This window comes from Corella eumyota, chromosome 5, assembly GCF_963082875.1.
Source record: "Corella eumyota chromosome 5, kaCorEumy4.1, whole genome shotgun sequence".
Classification (NCBI taxonomy): Eukaryota; Metazoa; Chordata; class Ascidiacea; order Phlebobranchia; family Corellidae; genus Corella; species Corella eumyota.
This window is the reverse complement of record NC_137494.1, coordinates 3,350,852-3,376,146: the sequence shown is the minus strand read 5'-3', so window position 1 is coordinate 3,376,146 and position 25,295 is coordinate 3,350,852. Positions and strand designations below refer to the sequence as shown.

General features: G+C 30.8%; 5 protein-coding genes across 9 annotated transcripts in view; 3 read left to right on the top strand and 2 right to left on the bottom strand.

Moving 5' to 3' along the window:
- Positions 1-815: 815 nt before the first annotated feature.
- LOC145752035 (uncharacterized) lies at positions 816-3,020 on the top strand. The gene has a single exon (XM_082568223.1). It carries the CDS (start codon positions 889-891, stop codon positions 1,984-1,986), a length of 1,098 nt encoding a protein of 365 aa, XP_082424349.1. The 5' UTR covers positions 816-888; the 3' UTR covers positions 1,987-3,020.
- Positions 3,021-4,221, top strand: LOC145752036 (large ribosomal subunit protein mL40-like). Its single transcript, XM_082568224.1, has 3 exons — positions 3,021-3,281; positions 3,503-3,635; positions 3,969-4,221. The coding sequence occupies exons 1-3, from the start codon at positions 3,040-3,042 to the stop codon at positions 4,167-4,169; spliced, it is 576 nt and encodes a 191-aa protein (XP_082424350.1). The 5' UTR covers positions 3,021-3,039; the 3' UTR covers positions 4,170-4,221.
- An 83-nt stretch (positions 4,222-4,304) lies between these two features.
- Positions 4,305-13,002, bottom strand: LOC145752408 (ubiquitin carboxyl-terminal hydrolase 28-like). 5 transcript variants are annotated; one of them, XM_082568686.1, is made up of 23 exons: positions 12,794-13,002; positions 12,317-12,475; positions 11,215-11,353; positions 10,984-11,099; positions 10,714-10,859; positions 10,080-10,223; positions 9,639-9,807; positions 9,417-9,532; positions 9,218-9,345; positions 9,001-9,096; positions 8,784-8,915; positions 8,374-8,627; positions 8,026-8,148; positions 7,611-7,799; positions 7,103-7,264; positions 6,852-6,958; positions 6,616-6,720; positions 6,413-6,502; positions 6,179-6,298; positions 5,925-6,062; positions 5,536-5,742; positions 5,217-5,418; positions 4,305-4,788 (listed from the first exon to the last, which is right to left on the bottom strand). In XM_082568686.1, the coding sequence occupies exons 2-23, from the start codon at positions 12,432-12,434 to the stop codon at positions 4,628-4,630; spliced, it is 3,162 nt and encodes a 1,053-aa protein (XP_082424812.1). In that variant the 5' UTR covers positions 12,435-12,475; positions 12,794-13,002; the 3' UTR covers positions 4,305-4,627. The 5 variants fall into 5 exon arrangements, with proteins under 5 accessions (XP_082424812.1, XP_082424813.1, XP_082424815.1 ...); XM_082568687.1 differs by having other exon boundaries at positions 8,374-8,624; XM_082568689.1 differs by lacking the exon at positions 6,616-6,720.
- Positions 13,003-13,446: 444 nt separating this feature from the next.
- The window catches only part of LOC145752411 (protein FAM227B-like), a 28,991-nt gene continuing 17,142 nt past the window's right edge, over positions 13,447-25,295 (top strand). Inside the window, exons 1-9 of the mRNA XM_082568693.1 lie at positions 13,447-13,587; positions 13,742-13,850; positions 13,987-14,130; positions 14,360-14,484; positions 14,686-14,790; positions 14,982-15,080; positions 15,229-15,330; positions 15,619-15,745; positions 15,923-16,057. Coding sequence (XP_082424819.1) covers positions 13,492-13,587; positions 13,742-13,850; positions 13,987-14,130; positions 14,360-14,484; positions 14,686-14,790; positions 14,982-15,080; positions 15,229-15,330; positions 15,619-15,745; positions 15,923-16,057 — 1,042 coding nt within the window. The 5' untranslated portion in view covers positions 13,447-13,491. The remainder of the gene's footprint in view (positions 13,588-13,741; positions 13,851-13,986; positions 14,131-14,359; positions 14,485-14,685; positions 14,791-14,981; positions 15,081-15,228; positions 15,331-15,618; positions 15,746-15,922; positions 16,058-25,295) is intronic.
- LOC145752413 (uncharacterized) lies at positions 16,941-25,003 on the bottom strand. Its single transcript, XM_082568697.1, has 3 exons — positions 24,300-25,003; positions 19,773-19,876; positions 16,941-18,331 (listed from the first exon to the last, which is right to left on the bottom strand). The coding sequence occupies exons 1-3, from the start codon at positions 24,943-24,945 to the stop codon at positions 17,867-17,869; spliced, it is 1,215 nt and encodes a 404-aa protein (XP_082424823.1). The 5' UTR covers positions 24,946-25,003; the 3' UTR covers positions 16,941-17,866.

Sequence of the window (25,295 nt, the reverse complement as noted above, 5' to 3'; positions counted from 1 at the left end):
TTGAGGAAAACTATTTAATTGAATAAATTAAAGTATATTTAGAAAATGCAAAAAAGGTACAACTTTAGTTTAAACGCACTTTAGTTATAAGTCTTATTTTTATTTCTTCGGGTCAAATGTCGTGTTTTTTGTTTAAGGTATGGCGAAATGTCTAAATTCTCTAAAAGTAATGTAAATCTGAGATTGTTGTATTAACTTTTAACTTTTTAACATTTTTTGGTTAATGTTTATTAGCAACAAATTATATGTTTTTATATGTTATTTTTTATCCCATGGTATATGGAAATTTAGTTGGGCAGCTTCCAAATCTTTAGTCTTTCAGTCAGTCAGTCAGTGGAAACCTACGTCAGTCAGTCTGTCAGTACGTGCACAGCAATAACAATATTGCGTTGTTAAAAAAACAAAACTCCTAATTTCAGCTGCGTTTTATTGGTATTAGGTTTTAACTAAGTTAAACACATTTAAACTTACAAACTTAATTTTTTTGTATATATCTATATCCCCGATGTGGGAAAGTCGAATGCGCAACGTAAACATAGAGTAACATCAGTTACTCCGACCCAGTCTCGAGTTGCCTGTGGCAGTTTGGAATATTATAGATTATAATTGCCCGATAATTACGATGCTGATTAAGTGCTGACTCAGCAGGAGTTCATACCGTTTATATAGTCAAGGCGCTACAGCATGAGATCAGTAGGGATTAAACCAAAGACCTCATGTGTGGTGTAGCAAGTGTGTTTACCACTCCACCATGTTGCCAGTTAATTAGTTTATTATTGGTTTGTAACAAGTGCATTTCAATCTTAGATATTTTCTTCTGTGTAGTTTTATCAAAAAATAAAAATTGTTGTAATTCAGTTTATCGTGTCGGCATACATTCCCGCCGACATGTCTGATAATCAAAATCAAAACAATTCATCCCAGAATAACGAAAGGGGTGATTTCCATGACAACAATGAAAATTCTCCAGCAAGAAGACCACGACCCATGACAGCACATGGGTCCCGGCGAAGACCCGCTGAAGGGACATCCCAAAATCAAGCTGGTGCAAGTCAAGATCAAAACCGTAGCCAACAAAAATATGTTGAACCAAGGCGATCTAGAAATCAAAATAATAACCAATTCAGAAACTACAATGGTGATGAAACTGTTACTGATAGTAGCCCTATTCCTAGAGGAATTGATACTTATAATAGAATCGGAAATCGTACCTTTGACGACCGAACTGTAAAAAGTTACAACTCTTGTGACAATGACACTGGCCATGATTTTGGAGCTACGACAAATGGTCAACGAGGTTTCAGACCAAATTGGGGAACTGGGGAACCTAGTTCATGCTTTGGGCCATCTAGTGATGAACCGAGCACATCATGTCGAAGCGATACCTACCAAGAAAGCAGATCTTACGTTTCACAGTTATCCCGCGAAGAAACAAGGATGACTAATGATACAAGATATTTACTCGATATGTTTATCGAGCAGAGAGCCGGGAAAGATAGAATTCCTGAACCTGTGATTCGAAGTGTTTGTCAAGCGGATAAAACTCAGACTAGTTTTACTGATGAGAATATACATGACATTGCACTTACTTTAAGGAGAATTGGAGATGAAATATCCAGCGATATGGAATTTAATCGATTTATTGACCAAGTCCCGGTTGAATCTACCCAGGAAATTTTCTGGAAGGTGTGTGAGGGTTTGTTTAAAGATGGAAACATGAATTGGGGCAGAATTGTAATGGTTTTCTACTTTGCCTACCGTTTAATTGTTCGGGCAGTCACCAAAAGTTTGGACGAAATTCCATGGGCAAAACAGTTACTCTCATGGGTAGTTGAGTTTATTGGAAAGTACTTGGCTGGTTGGATTATTAGCAGAGGAGGCTGGAAAATGATAAAGGAGTGGTTTGGAGCTTCCTCAAGGACGATGATTGGACTTGGAGTTCTCACCATTTGTGCTGTTCTAGGTACAATATTTAAGAACAAATAACTTTTTAGAATTGGTTGGTGTAGGTACCCAAAAACATCAACTCTACTTAGATTATTCTTCAACGAATCAGTTTTAGAATTAACAATTTGACTTCAATTATTTCTGTACAAAAAATGTGCACTGTACATCTATCGTCGCATACAAGATGTTTTTAGGGTTCCAAGAGACAAACTAGTTAAAAATTGCATTAAACCCAACTTTTTGCAACAATTAAACTTAATTAATGTCAGTATTAAAAAATATATATTTATATATATCTGCTTGTAATTTTAAAAGTAAAAAAATGTATCTTTTAAATCCAATTTCAATTTTTTTTTTAAAAGAAGTTAGTAAGTTTTTAATAAAGGTAAATTTTATTAATTGTTGCCTAGTAGGAATTGTTGAATAAAGTTTCAATGTTTATGTGTGTATTCTGTTTTTAATTATTTGAATAATGTTTAAAAGCTGTGATATACCAAAACTAGTACTTTTTGTTCTACTTCATTTTTTTAAAATCAATCCAAATTAATATAAAACTATTGCTTTTTGAAACCTGTTATTTAAGCAAAGGTGCACTACATTGCCAAATATAAACTGTTCACTTTATAATAAGAATTTTTGATATTTCCACATTCGACTATAACTGGTGCATTTTTTAAAATATTTCTGTTATTATTTTATTTTACTGTTATTTTAATTGGTTTTAATTACTGATATAAAAGCTTACTTTAAATGGAGAACTACTATTCAGAGAATTATTTCTTTTTTTAAGTTTTTATTCAGCATATTATTTTTAATTCGACATATGTGCATTCTGGTTTTTAAATAATGGTGATAAAAAATGCACTGTATTTTAATAAATGTGTTATTTTTTATTTTTATCTTTTGTTTGTAATTTATATTATAGTTGTAAAAAGCTAAGTTTTGGTACGTTTTCAATAAACATAATGCCAGTAGGGCATAATTTTTTGGGCACATATTCCCGTATATTGTCTTCTAATCTGTAGAATTTAATAATTTGTGCTATAAACCTGTATTTATCTTCTTTTAGATTAAAAAAAATATATTTAAAAAATGCTTGAAAAAATTTTAACACGATCGATAAAAGCTGGAAAATGTATGAACTGTATTCGTCAATTCTCAACAACAAATCACAATTTCGTTGGATTTCAAGGATTAAAAAACTTATCAGCTGAAATGAGACAAAAACTAGTTGCAAAAAAGCAACGTCAAATTCTTAAAATGGAACAGGAGGGGATCGAACCCATTCCTGTTTTGGATTTTTATATTAAACATTCCTGGAAAAGTGAAGAAAGGTAGGCCTTCGTATAATTTGTATAATTTCAAAATTATTTAACTAATTTATTTTAAATTTACTAAAAAAAAATTTAAGTTTAGAAATTTAGAATTTGTTGTTGTACAACTACCAAAAATAACTATATTCTTCATTAACTTTGTTACTAATATATTGTACTTTTTAATAATGTTTAATAAACAACACCAGTTTACTAAAAGCAATTTTTGTTTAATATTTTAGAAGAAGGGATTTAACTGAACTTGATCCAGATGAGAAGGAACGAAGAATTTTATTAGAAAAGAAGTGGGCGAAATATAAACTTAACAAAAGCTGGGAAGATAAAAAGAAATTTGCTATTTTACAAAAAGAACAGGTTAGTTAACTAGTTTAATTAAATTTATTTAGCAATTTAGATAAAAATTCTTTTTTTATGTTTTCGAGTTCATTTTTTTATCATTTATAGTCTAGTCTGGTAATTTAGTTTTTTTTTTTAATCCAAAGTACCTATATATATATTTGGGCCGTTTATAAAATTAAAAAATGTATAAAAAATCTAAATCTAAGGAGCCTTATAAGAAAATGTTTGTAACTGTACTTTAAGTCAATTTAATTTATATACATATAATTTAAAAAAAAATTATAAGGCATTGATGCCCAAGTAACTTATACATACACTGTATCCAATATTTAAATAAAATCTAATCAGGAGCGGGCTATGGAGGAATTAAAACTCGAGTCCCCCGAACTTTACGAATTAGCGCAAGAAGTATACACCGATTCAATCCCCTTTAATTGTAGGGGTCCAGTAAAAACTTTACCCATAAATAATTATAAGGCACCGCTGGGTGGGTATATTAAAAAAGAACCCCCGTTTTCTGTTGATAATTTTCCAATTCCAAAATATTGAATGAAAATGTTTTTAAAAAATTACGCAAATTTTAATAAAAACCTGCAAATTGTGCCAAAAATTTTATATTATCCATGGGTTAATTATTCATACAAGTTAGCTGTTTTTTTTTTAGATGTTTCACAATAAGGTAAACAAGGCAAAGTAATATCTGTTTATTGTTTATTAATAACCTCTCACAGTGCAAAAAAGAGATTAAATTATTAAAAAAAAATACACAAAAAATTTGGCCAAACACTTGGCCAAAAATGTTAAAAAATATGTCATTATTATTATTATGTCTTTTTTACCCTAACACATTATTTAAAACAAAATAAGTCATTCTATTGTAAAATAATGCATAGAAACTAGACTTTAATATTATTTTAAAGGGTATATAAAAATGGTTAAGTATTCAATTAAAAGATAAACAAAAGTTTTTATAATTCATATTTGTAAAAAATTGAGAATTTTTGTTGTTATGCTGGTGGTGGTTTTAATAACGAGGACATCACTTGTTCATATTCTTGACTTAAATTGACTGGTAAATCAATTGTGGGGATTTCTAAACGTTGACAACTTGAAGAATTCACATCGAGAAATTCTGTTAAGGCACTAGACAGTTCTTCTCTTTCAATTACTAAAGAAAAATACAAATTCATTGGTTTTTACATGAAATGCAGAAGTTGTTTTCTGCAGAAAAAGTTGTCGAAAATTTAAATATTTTGGTCATGTATTGTTTCCTGTTTGGTTGTTGTTTTGACAAAAGAAATCACACGTTTTTCCTGTTATGTTGCGCAAGTGGACAAATTATAATAAAGATTGATTGAAGAGTATAGAAAACACAAATAGAGGTTATTCTATATAGCAAGAGTTCACCGAACTATCATGAAATAGCTATTGGCTAACTAACAATACTCTACAAAAGGTGGACATTTTTTGTCTAAAATCAACATGCACTCACAAGCATACCAATTTTAGCATTTTTTCCATTCCAGATATATATTATTTACTAATTTGTTGCCTTTAAATAACTTTAAAAAACAGAAAGTTTGATTTTTCACTCACCTATAGTCTGCTCAATAAGTGAACACCATTCATCTCTTATTACATCCGCAAGCTGAAGGTCAACTTCTGAGCCTCCTCCTCTTCTTTTGTTCAGCAGGATCGAGATGCAGGGGATCAGTTTGGTTCGCATCATCTCGAGTCCAGATGCTGCAATGTCCTCATCAAGGATCTGAAGTTTTTGGACGGCTTCTTCATGGACTCTCTATAAATTAGAAAATCAAAAAATAACAAAAAACATTTTTTTAATTTTTTAATTTCATAACTAATAAAAACAGGTTTTTCGGGACAAGATTACAAACAAAAAATAAAAACAACTCACTTTGATGCAAGTCCTACAATATCTTCCAATTAATTTAGCATCCACCCCCATTTTATCCCTACCACCCGATATTAAGTGATTATTATGAGGGTGGATGGCTATAAAGTGTTTGATGGCTTCAAAGAAATGACGTTGGTGAAATAACTGTAATGCTTTGGTAAGATGGCAAGTAGCAAAACAGAAGGATTCATATTGCTCTCTCCAGTCCTAAAATCAAAATAAATGCTTCCATAAAAAAACAAATATTGAAAAACCATTTTTATCTTAATAAAACTAGTTGAACAAACTGGACAAATACCAACCGATCCCCTTTATTATACATAGATTTGTCAATTTACATTAACAAAATTGCCTAAAGATTCAATTTTATGCCAATTAACTGAACCTACCATATATTTCTCATCACTTCTGTCCTCAGGACTAAGAGAGTCAAGTTTTTCAGTCGCACAATTCATTATTTCACTCGATCGTTGATCGTACTTCAATCTCTTGTCGGCAAACTGTTCCAATATACATCTCTCTATTACCTAGCAACGTAGAAATAATTCATTTTAATAAAAATGAAAAAGGGGGCTATATAATAAGCCTTCAAAGTTCAAAGTTTGATTTTTTTATAAGCAAATCAAGGGATACATGAGGTTACCTTTCTTGGTGCGTTGTTTTGGTAGAGGTAAACAATAATATTCTGTAATCGAGGATCAAAAGTTAAAGTATGACTCTCTTCTGATAAGTTTTTTAGTCGTTCCATTTCTTCACTGATGGCCTGTGAAGGTAAACAATATTTCTTTAAATTAAAAGACCTGGTATTGCAGTATTAAATTCAGTTACAAAAAATCTATAGTAAAAAGTGATAGGATGAGAGGAAAAAAGTTAAAACCTGTAGCAAGGCAGCCTCAGGTCCTTGTGATTTATAAATTTTAGCAACTTTCAAGATAGCAAGAATACATGCTTGAAAAAGAGGACAATCCTAAAGCAAGAAAAGAGAAAAAATTTTTAAAGGAATGTAAAAACATTAAGCACTTGAATGTCAAAGAAGAAAAAAATATGTTTAAAAAGTAAAAATTAAAATAAAGTCTAAACCTCTTCATTTTGGATTTGAAAGAAATTAAAATTAAGAGGAAAATGCTCTAGGACAGGAGAAGATTTCTCCTTCTTAGAAGGAGAAGGAGGAGGTTTAGAAGAAGTCTGAGGCAGAAAATTGAAGAAATTTATTAAAAATTGTATTATTTAAACTTTAATAGCAAACTCTTATAATACTGATTTTTTGTAGGCTACTTAATTAATTGTAAAACTTGTTCTTTTGTATGTTTTTTTACCTTCTCAAGCGCTTTCTCAGCCCCCATCCCAGTATAAGTTGAGTTAACTTTGTTGATGGCATTTCTTAAATCACATAAATTCCAAGCCCCACCTTTTACTTCAGGGACTGAAAAAAATTACTAAACTTTAACTATTTTTACTCAATTTTGTACAAAATAGTTTTCTGGCAAATGTTTTTAAATTTTGTTACTTTTAGTCTAAATTTTATGAGTCTTTAAGTTAATCTTATGAACTTTAAAACAGAACCAACCTTTAGTTCCTACTCCATCTGGTTCAATTTTATTTTGATTTGGACTTTGTTGAGTTTTTTCAATTCTTTCGTTCTGAATTCGAATTTGATCTTCCAATGCTTTGTTATGTTGTTTGATAGTATTTTTAAGGTCATTGTTGGATGCTATTATCTCCAATGGATCTGTATTAAATTATACAATTTTAATTTATAATAACTTTTGTTGTGGTTGTATATATTGTAACACTTTTGTCAATAGTTAAAACTTGTCCATAGCCAATTTTACAGGTGACATTTTATTTGTCCTGTCCTTATATGGTTGCAACTTTCACTTAATATTTGCTCACGATAATTTACCTGCACATCACAAACGGCAGTTTTCATTTTTTTAGTAGGCCTATAAATTGGACATATATGCATTATCCTCTTTCAACCATTATATAGATTACAAATTGTTCGGTAATTTGGGATCTTGCAAACAAACATTATTCCAAATACACCATTTAATAAAACTAAAAAAAATTTCTACCTATGACATGTAGGTTTCCTCTTCTTGTAGTATCCAGATAAATAAGACAATAAGCACTAGTTGCATTATACTGAGATCCCCCACTTGAATCTTCAATAAGTTCTTCATAAGTTGCTTCATTAACTTGTGTGTCGTTGAACTTTAACCAACGTTGGTTAGTGTTATCACGAACATATGCCCAATAATGACCTGCAGTAATTATCAGGTATAATAGGAAATAACATATTGCGTAAAGAACTTAAGCTAATACTTTAAACTAAAAAAAAGTTGACACTAAGATGTTAGGAAAAAGATGACACTAAAATTTTTTTCTTAGTGCTTAGTAAGTCTAGTCAACAATTAGATGGAGCAGACCAAGAATGTTTTATATTTTTTTATGCTTATGCTTGTTTTATAAATGGTTATATAGTCTTACCAGCTAAGGCTTGTCCCTGATGCACTAGTACAGCATGTAATGCATAAGGGTGTTTATGTAAATTTGATTCCTCGTATAATTTGTTCAATCTCTGATCTGATTCTAAATACTCTGCTTTTAACTCTAAAAGAAAAAAACTTAAAATTGTTATAAATGTTAAGTGTTTAATATTGATTTTGTTGCCTTATTTTGTTGGGCTTAACTGTAAAACCAATTTAGATTCCAAAAATTGTATTTTCTACTATATCAGTAAGACTATACTTAGCTTGTTAAAAAAAGCAGCCTTTAGTGTGGGCATTTAAACTTGTATATTTTAACTGTAAAAAAATTGGTTAAATTTTCTCAAACCTGCGATTTGTTTCTCGATTTCAATTTTCCAACTTCTTAAAGTTCGTTCAACAATTTTCGATTCTTGACTCAACTCCAATAAATCTGCACCAACATCATGTTTCCCTGGTGTGGTACCATCCTGTACCATCCCACTGGTACCGGGTTCGCTTAACTGTGATGTCATGCTCACTGTTGAGTTTGAATCTTCGTCTTCATCCTTGCTTCGCTTGTTAGGGGAAAGCCCATCACTTGGGGAACTCCCTGCAAGTCTTCTTTATGAAATATTAAAAATTAAGGCTCACATTTTTGTTTTACTGCTTTTCACTTAAAGTAAGTTATTTTAAAATGAGTATTGCATCCGAGTATTTTGTTTAAGTATTTTGTATTTTTTGCAGTTGCAGAAAAAAAAACAATTTGGGAAAACCTACTTCTTTAAGGTTCTGATGTTCTCGTTATTTTCATTTGTTTTAATCGATTCCTTTTGTGATGCAAATTCTGCACAAGCTGATAATATCTCGGTCAGATTAAAATGTTTTCCATTGAAGGAAAAACTTAGATAACTAAAAACAGAAAGGATTTTTATTTACATTTAAAAATCAAAAAAAAAAAAAAATTTGTTTATGTTTAAGGAAAGTTTTTTTTCACCTGTTTAATTTTTCTTTAACTTCTTTCATTTGTTTTCTTAAAATTTCTGCTTCTTGTCGTTTTATTCTTGTACTTTCTTGATTTTCTTCCAAATATCTAAAAATGATAAGTTTTCTCCTTTATTCTCTATATGAAACAGCAAAACCAAAAACCTATTAACTTTGCTTAAAAGTCATCTTTATAAATACTAAAAATATGTTTAAAATAAAATGCCAACCTGTCCATATATATTATAGAAGGGAAATAAAGTCGGTCATGAATTTTTTCGGGTTTCTTTAAATTCTGATTGAAGTGAAATCTTGAAAGTTGAAAAGTTAAAACTGGTGGCAACCTCGTTAACCAAACCTAAATAATAAGAAAAATTTAAAAAGAATCGGGTCAAGTATTTACCCGAATGCTCGGATAAAAGTACCTACCTCGGAATGGTTACTCCCCCTAGCGGTAGCATACTCTAAACTTTCGTGTAAGTTAGTACAACCGCCAACACAAAGAGGAAATATTCCAAAACTATTTTCTTGCTCGTAATTGCTACCTAAAAACATAGAAAAAATTTAATTTTTAAAAATATAAACAAAAAAAAAAAAACAAAAGTTAATTAAATTCTTAAGGGTGGTAATATAAATTTTAAAATATTTTACCGTTATTTACACCAACAGTTTTCGATTTTCCATAAAAAAGTTGAAGAACAGGATTATTACTGGGAGTGGGGATAAACTCAATATTTTCATCATTATTTGTTGTCTGTTCACATCTCAGTGAAACTTCTAACGCATCGAGTAATTTGTGGATAAACTCACTAACATCTTGCTGTGAGGATTTCAAATAAATTAGGTTTTAACTTGCCATGGAATTCAAATATTTTAACATTTAGGTATTTTTTTAAGTATAAATTTCAAGAATTAGTAAACTTGAGTATTTAAGTATTTTACTTTAGTCTTTTGGTATTTGGGTATTCTTACAGTATTTAAGTATGTTAGTCCAAAATCTAGGTATATTTTATTTAAAAAACTCGGGTCAAAACTCAAAATACAAAAAATTTTAAATAAGGTGAATATTAAAACCTAGTTTTTTTAATATACCTGTTGGCTTTCATTGCCTTGTTCAAGAAAGGATTCTTGTAGTATGTTCACACATTTACTTGGATTGATATAACTTCGATTTGATCCAACCATTAATGCAAACAACATTCGCAATTCTCTTGATAACAATAAACTTTGACGAGCCTTTATTAAAAAAGATAATAAATTCGGTGAAATTTTTTACATAAATATATTTGAAAAAGGAATAATAATTTAACTACGATTTTTACAAAAATTTTAAACCTGTTTTTATTTTTAATTGTTTATGAATAAAATTTTAATTGTTTATGAATTACCCGGCAACGTGGTGTAGTGGTAAGAACACTTACTACACCACACATGAGGTCGTGGGTTCAATCCCCACCGATCTCATGCTGTAGCACCCTTAAGTAGGCGCTATAAACTGTATGAACTCCTGCTGACCCAGCACTTAATCAGCAGTATATATATTGGGCAATTATAATCTATAATATCTCAAACTGCTACAGGCAACTTGAGACTGGGTCGGAGTAACTGATGTTACTCTATGTTTAAGTCGCGCATTCGACTTTCCCACATTGAGGATAAAGATATATCCAAAAAAAAGAACACAAATTAAAAATAAATAATTAATATTTTTATAAAGAAGTCTTACTTCTCTATTGAATGAAGATTTGTTTTTTGCAATTGATAATTTAAGAACAATTGACTTAAAACAGGGCAGATGAAATAAAGCTTGTACAACTACATTAAACCAACAAGTGTTCCCAACATTTTCTAAACCAACCGGTAAACCAGGCTCTAAAAACATCAAAAAATTATTTGGCAACATTTTTTTTTTCAACAATAATATTAACTTAAGTTGATTTTTTATTGTAAAAAATTAAATTTTTAGTAGACTATCAATTTGTAGTTTTTAATTTACTTTTAGGAATAATTTGTTTTAAAGTTGCACGATCAAAAACAATATTTTCCTCTGCTTCACAGCTTGGTTGTATGTTTTGTCGTTTCTGTATTTCCGAAATACTTTCTACTAGGGCTCTAGAAAAATTAAAAAATAACATAAAAACTAACTTTTTCTTTCAAAATAATTATGATGGGATAATGTTAAACTTTTAAAAAAAATATTTTATCAAGGTATTATTTTATTTTTTACCTCTCCAAATCATCGTCATTATTAACGGTTATTTCTGGAACTTTCTCTTCTTCTAAACTGAGAGCTATAGCCTTTTTCAGTTCATTCTCTTCATCTTCCATCGACGTGGATGAGTGGGCTTCACGCTGGGTACTCTCGGCTGAAAAAAAAAAAAAAAATTAACAAAAAATATGTTAATTTCTTACTAAAAAAAATGTTTTTTGAATTTTTTAAAAACTGTTGTTAAAACCTTTTATTTGAATTAAAAAACTTGATTAAGTTATTATGAACTTACATTCACCACTACTAGAACAACTATCATTATTATTTTCTTGTTCTACATTGTAACTAACTGGGGGATGAGAATCAACTGTTGTCATTTTATTTATATAAATAATTTTTCCTAAAAATCTACTCAAACAAACAAAAAATCAAAACCTTACACAAATTAATAAATAAACAATATTTTTTATTTTATTGTATATGTAAATATCTTTGCTATATAAATCCTAACACTTAGATTTAGTTTAAACAAATACTATAATACCCAATCTTTAACTTTGTAACCTTTAACTTTAAATACGTCAATGCAGACGCAGTTTCAAAATCATATATCTAATTTAATCTATAGTGACACAGTCAGTCTATGTCTGTTTATCATCTGTCCAAAGTCTATCACAGCTGACATATCACCTTTATCTATCACTCTCTCTCTATTACCTCACTCTGTTTCTCTTATATATAAATAACATACACATACCCTGTTTAGGTATTGGCTAATGAAAGTATTTTTAATACATTTAATCTTTATTTTGGTCTAATTTTGACTTATAAATTTATTTATTTAAAACCTAAAACTTTAATTTAAATTTTATGTTTTTGCTCTAACACAGTCCTAGTGATTTGATTTAGGGCCTTTAAGAATAGGCTATAATAAAAAGTTTTTTTTTTACATGGCATATGTATGACCTGAACCCAAAGCATTTCTATATTTTGTTTTCTCCGTGTTAATGTTGCTAGCTTGTATATCTTAATGTAATAATCTTCATGGCCTGTATTTTTTAAATAAAAACACACTTAAAAACGGATTTAATTCTTTAAAAGCACAAAAAAAATTTCGTACCCCAGTTCATGTCTTTATCAAGTTTAATCGGTTTAGCAATATCTGCTTCAATATTGGCTTTCGAAGTTGGAAAATAATTTCTGGAAATATAATTCGGCCGACCAGTCATATCAGGCATCACTACTGCCCCTTCAAGTTTGAGTGTTTTCAATTTGGATTCTAAAATGTAACAATATGTTAAGATTATTTGTATAAATTGTACTGTGTTTTTTAGCATTTTATTTATAATAAAAACAATGCATAGTGTAATTGTCGGAACACTTGGCTTCACTACATGAGGTCTTGGGTTCAATCACCACTGCTCTCAAATGTTAAAACATTTATTTAAATTGCCATTCTGCCATTACTGTTTATCACTATCAGTATATATATAAATGTATTGTTACATTTAATATTATATAGATATTTATATTACATATAACTTTATTATAATAAGACTATAAATTTAAAACACACAACACAATTTTTAAAACTTACCAGCGGACCAGATTATGTAACGTAAGTAACGCTTTAAATACGAGTGAGATGGTGCAGTGAGTTAAAACGTTCGTCAGTTCGTACCAACTATAATAATACAACTAAAGTCTTTAGTTCGATTCCCGGCAACACCAATCTAATAAGCTTTGCCTTGTATTAATGATTTATTTGTTTTAACACTAAAACATACTTTTATTCTGATATTTGTACTTACAAAAATATTATTAAAATTTTCGTAAATTTTTTGTTTCCTTTGCCAGGATAAACAACTACTCGACCATGACAAGAATTGTCAAATGCTTTTAAAACATAAATAAATTGGATTTAATAATTAAATTTGCGTTAAAAAACGTTTATTTGGTATAAATTTGCAGTTTTAATTCTCATTATACATATAATGAGAACAATAAGATCAGACAGACAGAGCAAGATGCAACAGATAGATATAAAGTTATTCTAGCGAATTTGTTGTTTTCAAACGTAATTGTAGGTTGTACTCATCAATTAACTATTTTTGCAGATATATTGTAGTAAATTAAACAATTTAAGTAAAGTTTTTTTTTTAAGTTTCAAGGTAAAACATTTTCAATTATAATTTTACTAGATGGTGCTATGATATTCATAGCAACGGGATTTCCCTTTTCAACGAAACAGTTTAGTGAACTTCAATTTCGGAGGACATTTTGCTCATTAATTTAATGGATAATTATCCAAATAAATCGTCTGTAAACAAAAACATTGACATTCCCCATCCACCAACGCGTTTTGATGATTTCCTAATATACGAAGGATTGGTAAATATTGTTGTTTGGTTTAAATTAATATCTTCTTTTTTAAGTTGTAACATTTTATTTAAAGCGTTGACGCGAAATTATTTTCTTATATAAAAGCAAAGTTTTCAAGTTGTACTATTATACGTTGATTGCTATAGAATGTTTATAAATGCAGAAAGAATGGCCACAGCGGCTTACAAGCGAAGGAATATTAGATTTTAGTGACGTCAAACCTCCCTTGCCGACGTTGCAAGATATTAAGGATGAACTGGCAGCTAGTGCACGTAAGATATAAATAAAAGCATATTTTGTGTATATTTATTAAATATGTAGTAAGTTTCCTTCTATTACTTAACTTAATTCTGTAATTTAGATAGAATTTTTTTGTTATCTAAAATAGTTTTTATTTTTGTTTTTTAGCATTTGGATTGGAGGCTTTAGATACAATGGACATAAACCTTGAAGATTTTTCCTATCGCTTAAATTATTTTTCATCCTTTATAACAAGCCCTGAAAATCTTCCTTCTAGAATTCCTGATAATCTTTTTCATGCACCGAGACATGGTAAACTACTAAAGTACAATATATTTTAAATTTACAAAATGGTAAACTACTTAAGCTTTTATAAATTTACAAAAAGTTATAAAATATCTGTTAAACCAACCTTAAAAAACTCAATAGTCAAAAACAATTTTTTTTTTAGTAATTCTCTACAAATTTGTTCAAAAAAATTTTATTTATAACATAAAGCCTATTTTTTTAAATAATTTTGAAATAAAAATTGAATTTTAAGAATTCCTGGACAAAGCTGCAGACTATGATGCAGTTAAACTTCACCATAGTAGAAGAACAAAAAAGAAAGATGCAAAGGAAGCTTTAAAAGAAGCTGAACAAGCCATGAAAACAAGGGACATTAGTGTGAGTTTTTTTTTAACATTTTTAAAAGTTCTTATTTGTGATTCATGGAGACTAAAAATTGCAACTTTTAAAAAAATAATTTTTTGTAGTATAGCTTGTTAAATTATTATTTTTTTTTCAACACTTTTTTTTAAGTTAGAACTTTAACCAAAACTCATATACTTGGTTTTGGAAACTAAATGTTTTAATATATTGTTTTAGTATGTAAACTTCCCGGGATTTAGAATGAAAGAATTGACTGAACTACCAAGCCAACTTGAAGCTCCACAATTACTTAATAAAATCACAGAAGCACAAACATTTAATGTGGGTTTTTATAGACAATTGTGTTTCAGATAAATTGAACTTAAATATGTAAAAACTTCTAAAATAAGGGCACTGATTTAGAAGGATCATAATTTTTTCTAATGGTAAATGGTTGGAAAAAAAAGAAATGATTGGAAAAATTTTAAAAAATAAAAAAAATTTACCTATTTGCTATTTTATTTGGTTCACAGAAAGGCTTTAAGCAATTATGGAAGAAAATATTTCTCTCTGAGGCCTCAATTGCAATTTTTCAAGATGCATTCTGGTGGATTTTTCTTGAACATTTTGAGGTTTTTAAAATTTAAAAATTCTTCTTCAAAATTTTATAAATTTAATTTTATGGTTAGTAAAAATTTAATTTATAAATTAAAATTAAGGCTTATTTTTAATCAAATTTGTATTTAAAAATATATTGTAAAATTTGCCTTAAAATTCCAGCATAACCCACATGCACAAGACAAGTTATTCACAAGAATAGCAGATAGTTATACAGTTATGTTCTGTAGTGTTCATTCTGATATAAGAGATAAATTCTTTGTAGTAAGTATATGGTAGTAGTTCAAAATAATTTAAATTTTTTTAACTTTAATTTTTTACTAACTATTATAAAGGCTTGTTGTTTAAACATAAAAAAAGCTAATAAAAATAAATACTGTATTTATGTAAATTGTTTTAATATATGTAATTTTTAAGAAAAACAAACCTTAATTTTTTAAAGAATATAAAATTTTGGCACCTTAACTTTCTTTATCACATAAAAAATAACTAAAAATTGGACAGATATAGTTGATAAAGGAATGTTAAATATTCATGTACAATTTTTACTAGGAATATCCTCGATGTTTGGCACAATGTGTTTACTTGACTTTTTGTGAGGCATTCCCACAATCTCTTGAACGTTTGGGTGAAGAATTCGTGGCAGAGATTTCTAGTGTCGTGTCGGAATGGGTCTCAGGTTTGATTATTTAATTGTAATACTGTATTGGCTTTGCTGCATTAGGGTGTTGGGTAGTAGTGCCTGGGTTCAATTCCCGCTGCTGGTAAACTTAAAAAAAATTTATTGGGTGTTTTTAATAACTTTAACACTCAACGAAAAGTTGTTTTTAAAAATAATTTTTTTATGTTTTTTTAGGAATAAAACCACCTGTAAACGAGTGGAAAAAGTGGCCATGGGAAAAACTGAACATACTTCCGGGTTCGGCGGGAAGTGGCGACAGCATCATTAAACACGACCGCGAGGGGGCGATGATGGGCAGAATTGCAGACCGTAAGTTTTTTGAGTATTTTTTATATAAAAAACTCGTTTAAAAAGGACAACTTAACTGTCTAAACATATAGCATCGTTTTTTATCTATTCAAGTCCCGACCGATGTTAACTTTGGCATAACAGTGTTGAGTTACATGATTTATTGTTATATTTATTTTGGTTGTTTATTTGGTTTAATTTGATTTGATTTACCGACTCTATTTTATTATGATTATCTAGTTTAGTATTTTGTTTAAGATTTATTTATAAACGACAAGACGGTAACTCTAATACTTTTATTGTAATACGGCAAAACACTTAACACGGTTTGATTAAAAGCTACGTTACAAGATCAGCTAGATCGCCAGACTGACGTTACGGTTACAGTAAGATAACACGGTTTGTAGGTCCTGCTATTGCGAGATGCGACGGTGACTAACTATCGGTAGATTGGTGAAGAAAGTTTAAATTGTTCCAGTATTTATAGCAAACCCGAGAGGCAATAAAAGTTTGTTCGTTGTAAAGCCGTTGGCCTTCTACGTACAGGTTAATTCTCGTTAAGGGCGATTTTAGAGTGCATTGTTTAAAGTTGACGCCCGTTGTAGCAAGAATAATTGTTGTAGGTGTCCGGTCAATAACATTAAACTAGACTGAACTTTGAATTGATTGCAATAGGCTTATTACAATTGATTTTACAGTATAATAGCCCGGTTATATTCGTATTGTTTAAGGCGTCTTACTAAACGGCGCTCTGGCATAACAACAGCAGATATTGAACCTAAGACCTTAAGTAGTAAACCTAAGGTTTGTATCTAGATTTTTTGTTAAAAAATTCACGAATTTTTTTTATAAATTTATTTTGCCACACGTACAAAAGTGAAATTTTATAAAAAAATCGGTAAACTGCGTTCAACTTTATGTTTTTTAAAATGTTTATAAAAATAAAGGTTTTAAACAATACAGAAACAGAAATGATCTACAAATATTTTTTATTACATCATTCAAACAGTTAAACAGTCTGACAAAAAAAATATAATTTTAAAAATGTCTGCTACCACACTGAAACCAATTTGTTTTGATTTAATTTTTCGACAAGATCGTGGTTAGGTTTCATTTATCAATTTCATTTAAATATTGACTTTAACCAGAACACACATTACAATGTTGTCCTCGCTAAAATTGATCTTTTATTGACTGATTTACACAATTAAATTTCCGATGGGCCAGACCACCCAACTTTCAGTTGACTGAGTCAATTTTCAATTTGTTTTTTTTTGGGTTTTACTGGTATTGGATTGAAGTAAAGGGTGGGAAAAAAACTAGATAAATTAAATTAGAAAACAAAAAAAAAATTCTAGAAAGTTGAAGAAAAGGGCGCAAAATTTAAATTAGGGAATCAAACAAGGCATAAATAAAAAAAAAAGCAAAAATGTACAACTTTAATATATTGTGTAAATGGTAACCAGACACTTCGGCTTGAGAAATATTGTTTTGAGAAATAATCTTTTTTTATTTCCCATGTTACCCCAACTAATTTTTTCACGCCCCGAGGGCGTCTCGTTAAAAACATTTTTTAACCCAGCTCGAACTCGGGTTAGCGTCAGATTAACCGACAATCTGACATTTTATTTTAATTCATAAAATGCCGTTTATTTTCCGGAAAAAATTTGATTTAAATTTCTTTAAAATGCCGCTTTTGAAATTTGGTTTTCGAAAAAATGTCCATTCGTTTAAGTTTTGAAGGTTGTGTTTTATACCCCCCCCATAAAACTCAACCTCAAACTTTGACCTTGGATTACCAGTCAGGGTTTCCAAATATATTTAAGTCGACTACGTTGGTATATTGGTCGTGGTTTTCACTAATGTGCGCTGGCGTCCCGTGGGTCTAATACGGCGTCGTCTCCCTGTTCTTGGGCCTTTTCTGGGTCGTGTCCTCGTTTTTGAGCGGCCGCGTCCTCCCGTCCTCGGTCTTCCGGATCTTGGTCTTCCCGTCCTCGGTTTTCCTGTCCTAGTTCTTCCCGGACGTCGATATTTCTTCCGACGTGGAGAAACTCTTCTCGGATTCGTCGGCGCCGTGAAAATTCGTTTCGCCGGGCGTTTAAGAAAATGTGCGGTCTTCGAGTTTTTCCTGACCTTCTTTCCGGGCCTCGGCCGTCCCTTGTTATCGAACCCGACATAGTAGATTCGCTCGATTGTCTTTTTTCGTTTCATGAAAGTTCGTTTTTGATAGTAGACGTAGTAATTATTCTCGACAACTACTTCATAAAAGTTGCAAGCTGATTCAACATAAGTTTGCTGTAATTTAAAAAAAATGGTTGAAATAAATAAAAAATTAAAATATAATTGTGAGTTGTGATAATTTTTGTTGTTTGGTTTGGAAATTATTGAGTGTTTCTATTTGTTTAAAAACTTTAAAGTTTCTCCTTACCCTGCGTTTAAGATTTTTAAACGTTTAGAATTTGTTAAGTTATCCGAAAATTCTTAACTCAAATTCTACCCGCCCAAAAAAGGTCTTAAGCTTTCTACTAAGTAACATTTTCGAATTTACTCAGGCTTGAACGACCCAATTTTAATAGATATTGCGTGTATTTGAATGATTAAGAACTAGTTAATTTTCGGTAGCACGCATCTGAAAACGCGGCACGGATACTATTGCTTACACTTTTGCCGTTTATTCGGGGAAAACGGGGGCGTTTGGATTTATAGCGATTAATTTTTGGCTTATAATTCGATAAAATACGCTATAAGCTGTATTAAGTTAGACTTTAGTTGGGTTTGATCTTAGTTTTGCGTCATAAATGAATATTGCAAAAAAAACAGTATTTTAAAATGTTATTTTTTGCAATTTATTTTTAAATAATTAAAAAAGGGCTAAATTTATACAACTTGAATTACTTTTTTTTTTATTTCTTTTTTTTTGTTTTTTGGATTACTTTTTAATATTTTTTTATAGAATGGGCTCTATAACTATTTAAAATATTAACCTTGGCATAAACAAATGAAAATACAAGCTTGACAAATGAGTTTTGTATGCATGCAGGCTAAATTAGAGACCGCGTAAAATTAGAGGCTTGTTTAAACTGAAACGAATTAAATTACTGGGGCGGTTCGCAACAGATTAAGATAAAGTTGCGTGCTAGCCCGGGTTTTTGCGATTATTTCTGGGCATTTTCATTTTACTGCGGTCGCCCTCCGTAGCACGCAACCCCATACCTCAAATAGCTGGAGCAAAAAAACGCGGTAGTTTTAAAGCGAATTTTTAGTTGTCGTTTGTTATTATTACCTCACACAATGTTACATTATTCGACATCAATCGAATTATAGATAGTGTAATACCCCATGCTTTTTCTATTGTTCGGATAGCACGCGACTATTTTATTTCTTCTCACTTTTACTTGAATGTTCGAGTTATGTTAAGAGGTACTTAGGCCTGGAATCGAGTTCTTGTTACATGTAAACTTGGATGTGTGTTTAGTTAAGCCTATTTGTTAATCCAACCAAATTGTTCCAATTCATTTATGTAAGGCAGCATTTCGTTGAATTTGTTACATTTTTTTGGGCTTGATTGACTACCATTTACCCCCTGCTTTTTATCATTTTAAATCTACATATTTGTTGAATGAGTAATATTGAACACTTTGATTTTGCCTATTGTGTAAGGTAGCAACTTAAACTTTGACATATTTATTAATTTTTTAAATTTATCCTCAAAATATTAAAAAAAGTTTTTGCTTACCAATCCGACCAGTTTTCCTTTGTTATCCATAGCCAAATATCTTCCAGTTGCATTGCCTTGTATTGCTACAAAACCAGTTGATATTGACGAAAACTTCATTAAACCTGAAAAAAATTTAAATTTGGTAAATTTTTTCATCCCAAATATAGAAAGGGGAAGTCAAAGTAAAGTTCAATAGGTCTTTAAAATGGACGCCGGGTATTTTTGAGCTGTCAGTGCGTTTAACTAGTTTAAAGTATTATGTATGTATCACCATTCTTTAGTTATTTTAATTATATAATTTTTGGCGTGTGAAAATTTAAGCAGTCTGGGAAGAAATATCATTAGAAAAAAAGACACGAAAAATCGAAGTAATCTCTTTATATGCCTGGGTTTTAATGTACACAAAGTAATACTAATCTTGTTGATTTAGACGCGTGTAAAATCTAAACGACATTAAATCCAAAAACGAGGCCCTAGCGTATTAAGGATCTTCACGATCTAGGGTTTATGTTACTTAACACTGTGTTTATTACGTAAGGCATCGTGCCTAAGCCAATCGCATAATTGTTTCAAGTCCTTTACCGTATTCCCCAGCACGGGCAATTAGCTGACAATTTAGCCACACCCAATGCACCCCGTATACTAACCAAATGCTACAACTTTAAAGCTGTGAGTTCAAGCGGAACGCTTAGTTCAGAAGCCGGGCAAATTTTGGTTGTCTGCAATGCGTCCAATCGTGCGTGACCGTTTCGCGCCGATTATTAAAATTAAGACTTGGTGGGTCGGGAGTTCTTTTTTTGCACTGATTTCGAAACAAAATTCCTTTAGTTTTTTTTTTTTGTAATGATACATTCTCTCTAAGCCCGCTACATCGCCTGTTGACCCGGTTTCGAAAGTCGTGTCGGTATTTTTTGTTTATCCCCAAAGGTATGACTTAATGTGGATAATTTAACGCCGAAGTTAAGCCCTCATAAGACTTTGTTATTATTTATGGTACGCTAACAAAAATATTTTAATGTATTTTGTCATGAAAATTGGCCCCAAAAAATATTTAAATTGGGGATAAATTTTTGTTTTGAAAGTACTAAGTGCTAATCGTCCATCAATATATTATGACATGTTTATGTTTAGGTTTTGGGTTTCCCACCTTTTTTACTTTATATTTGGGTCGCAATTTGACACATTTTTAAACAACTTTTCTTTATATGACGTCATAACTTACACGACTTCAATTTTTTGTCACGAAATGGGGTTTTATAGTGGGCCGGGGTTATTTTAGCTGGGCGTAACCCGAAGGCGTGGGCCAGCTTATAATTGACCCCCTTAAAAAGGGTCAATGGGTAAGTGACCAGGGGCTTTTATTTACTTTTTAAATAAAGCGTTGTTTTGAATAGATAACATCCTAAAGTACTCGAAATTTAATTAACTGTTTAAAGGTGGGACTTTTACACCCTAGCCTAAAATAGAAAAAAGGGTCATTTATTTTTTTTTACCGTTAAAATTGGGGTAGAAATCTAACGTGAAAAATTAACTCCGTTTTTTCGAGATATGGTGAGTTTAACTTGGGTGGTATTGGTGAATAACGACTGCACTAAATTCTCGAATAAAATGATAAATAGATTATAATCATAGGCATCTAAATGGTTTATATTAACAGGTGTGCTATTTTTACATATGTAAAATCAATTACCATAACCTATATGTGTTTAAAATGCGTAAAATTTTAAATATCATTTTCAAATTAAAGTTTTTTGTGAGTTTTTTGCAAGAAAAACTCGTTTAAAATTTTCTTAAATATTTGCCGTTTTAAGTCGACGCCGCTGACTAATTGATGCATTAGATAGCGTGTGAGAGGGACCAGAACACACCCTTTAAGCCAACCATCTTTAAAACAACACATTGCTTGCCAATCAGGCAAATCCGCTGCAAATTGCAGGCTCCACCAAACTGCCAGAAAGTGAAACAAATCGGGTTTACAATTTTCCGTTTTTCGAGTTTCCGAACGTGATTTTAACATGGGATTTTGAAAAGCAAACACAGGTTCGGTTCACGCCCATTTTTTGACCGATGCTAATCGTATAGTATTCTAATAAATCGAGCTATCTATTTTTACCCGTTTAAGAGTTAATTTTGCGTTGAAATCACGTATATAGAAACCGACCTACATTTAGAAATCAGGCGTTGAATGGGTTAATTTGGGACGCCCATTGAAAGAAAATCGACTTTCTAATCAAACAATGTCCCTTTATTACGTCTGTCATCAGTTTACTATTTATAAAAACCCAGAATAACTTAAAACTGTATTTCAAACGCACGTGGCCCGTTTGTGTTGCATTTATTTAAAGAATGAAACGACTCGACGCCGGCATATTTCCATTGTCGTCCTAACGTCCATAATCTTTAATTATACAACATTACCGCTGGTTCTTATGCTTCTGAAGCATTGACATTAAGCCGTATGACGTCACAAATTAGGGTTATATTTACATTATTCGGACGCCGTGGCGACCGAAAAACGTCGCTGTGCGTTGAACTACGAATATTTCTCAAATTCTTAAAGGCATAAATAGTGTTTGCATAGAACGTTTATCGTATTTAATGCTTTTGTATTATGACGTCATAGTAAACGCCTCTTTTTGCATTGAAATCATTATTCAAACACCGCGATTTTTGTATTTCTATTAAGTTATGACGTTTGTACTGTTACGTAATGATCTAATCTTTAGCAAATTTGTTTTAAAATTGACTCTCAAAACGCGATTAAAAGCATAGTGACCACACAATAAACAGCGGTCAATATTGATGTCAAATTACGTAAGCGTTTACGTTATTTTAGGTTTGTAAATATTACGTAATTTTACTGATAGGTTTGTTGTATGGTAAGGACAATACAATTTGACCTTTTTAATCTATATATCACACTACCGGTTAAACATTAGGCGTTATTTTTAAATGTTTAATACCCACTGATAAATACGAATGTTGTGCTGTTGTGGTAACGTTTATATTATAGTTGTAGAAACCGTTATTAAAAAAATTATTAAATGAAAAAAAAATTGATTTTTTTTCGGATGACGTTTTTCGCTTTCAATTGTGATGTCATAATGTAGTATTTTTAAGGAAAGCGTTTTATGTTTGTAAATCGCTAAAAATCTCTTTTTTTTGCAAAAACTTCAATCACTGAACGTCAACATATTTACGTTCGGGCGGGAGGTAATTATGACGTCATAATCATGGGTTGCGGTGTAAAACACTTGACTAATATTTGGGTGAAGTTAAGAAGAAACACCGAGGTGGGAAACCTGGCAAAAAATCTGTCTCATTTTAGCGACAAAAACCGAAAAAATTTGAGAGTGTGGAAATATTGAATTTTTCGAATTGAATGCGCAACTGATGCCTAACTAATCTTTTTATATACACGTGTAAAGTTTAGCTAAAACACTAAACCACTAAACCAGTGGTTTAGTTGTAAAGCAGAGTTTACATCTTCTTGTCAATTTAATGCACAACTTGTAAAATTATTTTACTTTTAGTTGCTTATTTTTTGCGCAGTGTGTGGGTTAAAAAAATCGAATATTATGCCAGCAATTATTGTCCAAAAATTCTTAAAACAGGAAATAAAACGAGGATTAAGTCTTAGCTTCCTATTCATTAGTTTAAAACATTATTATTAACTCAAAACTAAAAATCACAATGTGCTAAAACACGACACACAGAGGTAGTTATTACGTAACGATAATTACTTGTTGCGTACCACTATTTGCCGGTAGGTACAGTCATAATAAGACCACAGCATTTAAAAAACTTTAAAATTGAATCTTGCTTATTACAGAAACGGAAATGGAAAAAATATTTAAAATTATTTATCCTCGAATATTGACCGCAATTATTTACCTTAAATAGTCGCTTAAATTTCGCGTTTATTTTTCTTAGGAATTTGTGACGTATGATACGAACGTTATGACGTCACAATCACTTAAAAAACAAAATAACTTGCCCAAAAACAGAAGCGTTTAGTCTAAAAAATTCGAAAAAACGTTGGGGTGTAACTGTTTTTGTTGTTTTAGTAAGTTTTAAGGGGAAATTGACCGAAATTTTGGTACCGGGCGCGGTCCGGGGGCGCCGAGGTGACCGAGACCATTTCCGGGAAGTTAAAAACCAAAAATATTTCTATTATTGATGTTATATGATGTATATAGACGAGTCATTCATTTCCTTGGCGGAAATTGTGAAATTCGGTTAGGAAAACGCCGACATTTTTGGGCTAGTTATTCTCATTAGAGGTTTGATACACGTGTTTGTGGTTAAATAGTCTGCGAATTATAAGTAATTAATTAAAGAGAAATTTGTGAGAATCCTGTCGGTTAGATTTAAACGTTTTGCGATTTTTTGGTCGGAAAAAAGTGTTAATTTGCGTTTTTAAAATTTTGCAACATCTGCTGATTTTAATCGTGATAGCACGACGAAAAATTGTAAAAACATTTTTTCTAGTTTCAAAAAATTTAAAATTTTTGTTAAAATTAATTTTTCTTAATTTCTACGTACTGTAAATTCCTGGCGAGTAAGTTCCCTTCACTTTTCCGTTCGGTTTTATCTCGACAAAATAATTATATTTTGTGACCAGTCGCTGCACTTTGTTGTGATCCGACAAAAAAAGTGGAAGATCACGTTTCTGCTGCGTTGTCCTTAGATGCGACGCCGTTTCAGCGCTCCTCTGCAACCTCACTAAACTTCCCGGAGTCGGAAGATACGACATCGGAACTGCGGTTGAGTTTTCGCCGGACTCCGACGTCGAATTTGCGGCCATTGCTTGTGTAGTAATCAGCATAAGTATTACAAGACATTGCACAGTGTATTTCAATTGTTTCGGACCCCCATATTTTTTAAAAACGTTTGCGGGGTTTTGGGTAAAACTTTCCGTCAATTTTATTAAATTGTTTCGGCGTATTGCGTTGGTTAAGGCCTCTATAAGAGGCAAGGTTGTAGAAAAAACGTGCGTACTGTGCAGCGACGTGGCGGTATGGCAAGAGTCCTGCTCTTCCTTGAGTCGTTTTTGAAGAAAGTCTTCCCCGTTTTCGGTCAAGTTACTTTGAAGATTTTCATGGGAATAAAATGTGTCATATAATTGTTCTCGCTGTAATTTAGTCTGATTCATCTTTGATTTATCTTCAATTTCGGATTGTGACGTCATCTTTAGTTTCGATTGGTAAATTACAAGAATTACAGAAATTACTAAAATGCTTACAAAAAGTTACATATCTGTGAATAAAAAAGGTTTTAAAATTTTATTGCATATGGCACTAATTTGCGAAGATAAATTAGACCTTTTTAAGTCATGTTGAAAGAAGCTAAAAACGCTGATTTTTTTAACCTTTTAAAAACCCTAAACCTATAAACCGCATCATAAATCAATAGACATCTCCCAAATGAAACACACGCGGGCATTTTTGGCTACACAAAAAAAAAATTAAAAATATTCAAAAATTTTTTTAAATAATTTTTAAAATTTTTGCTTTTAATTTTTAACAAGCAAAAAACAAC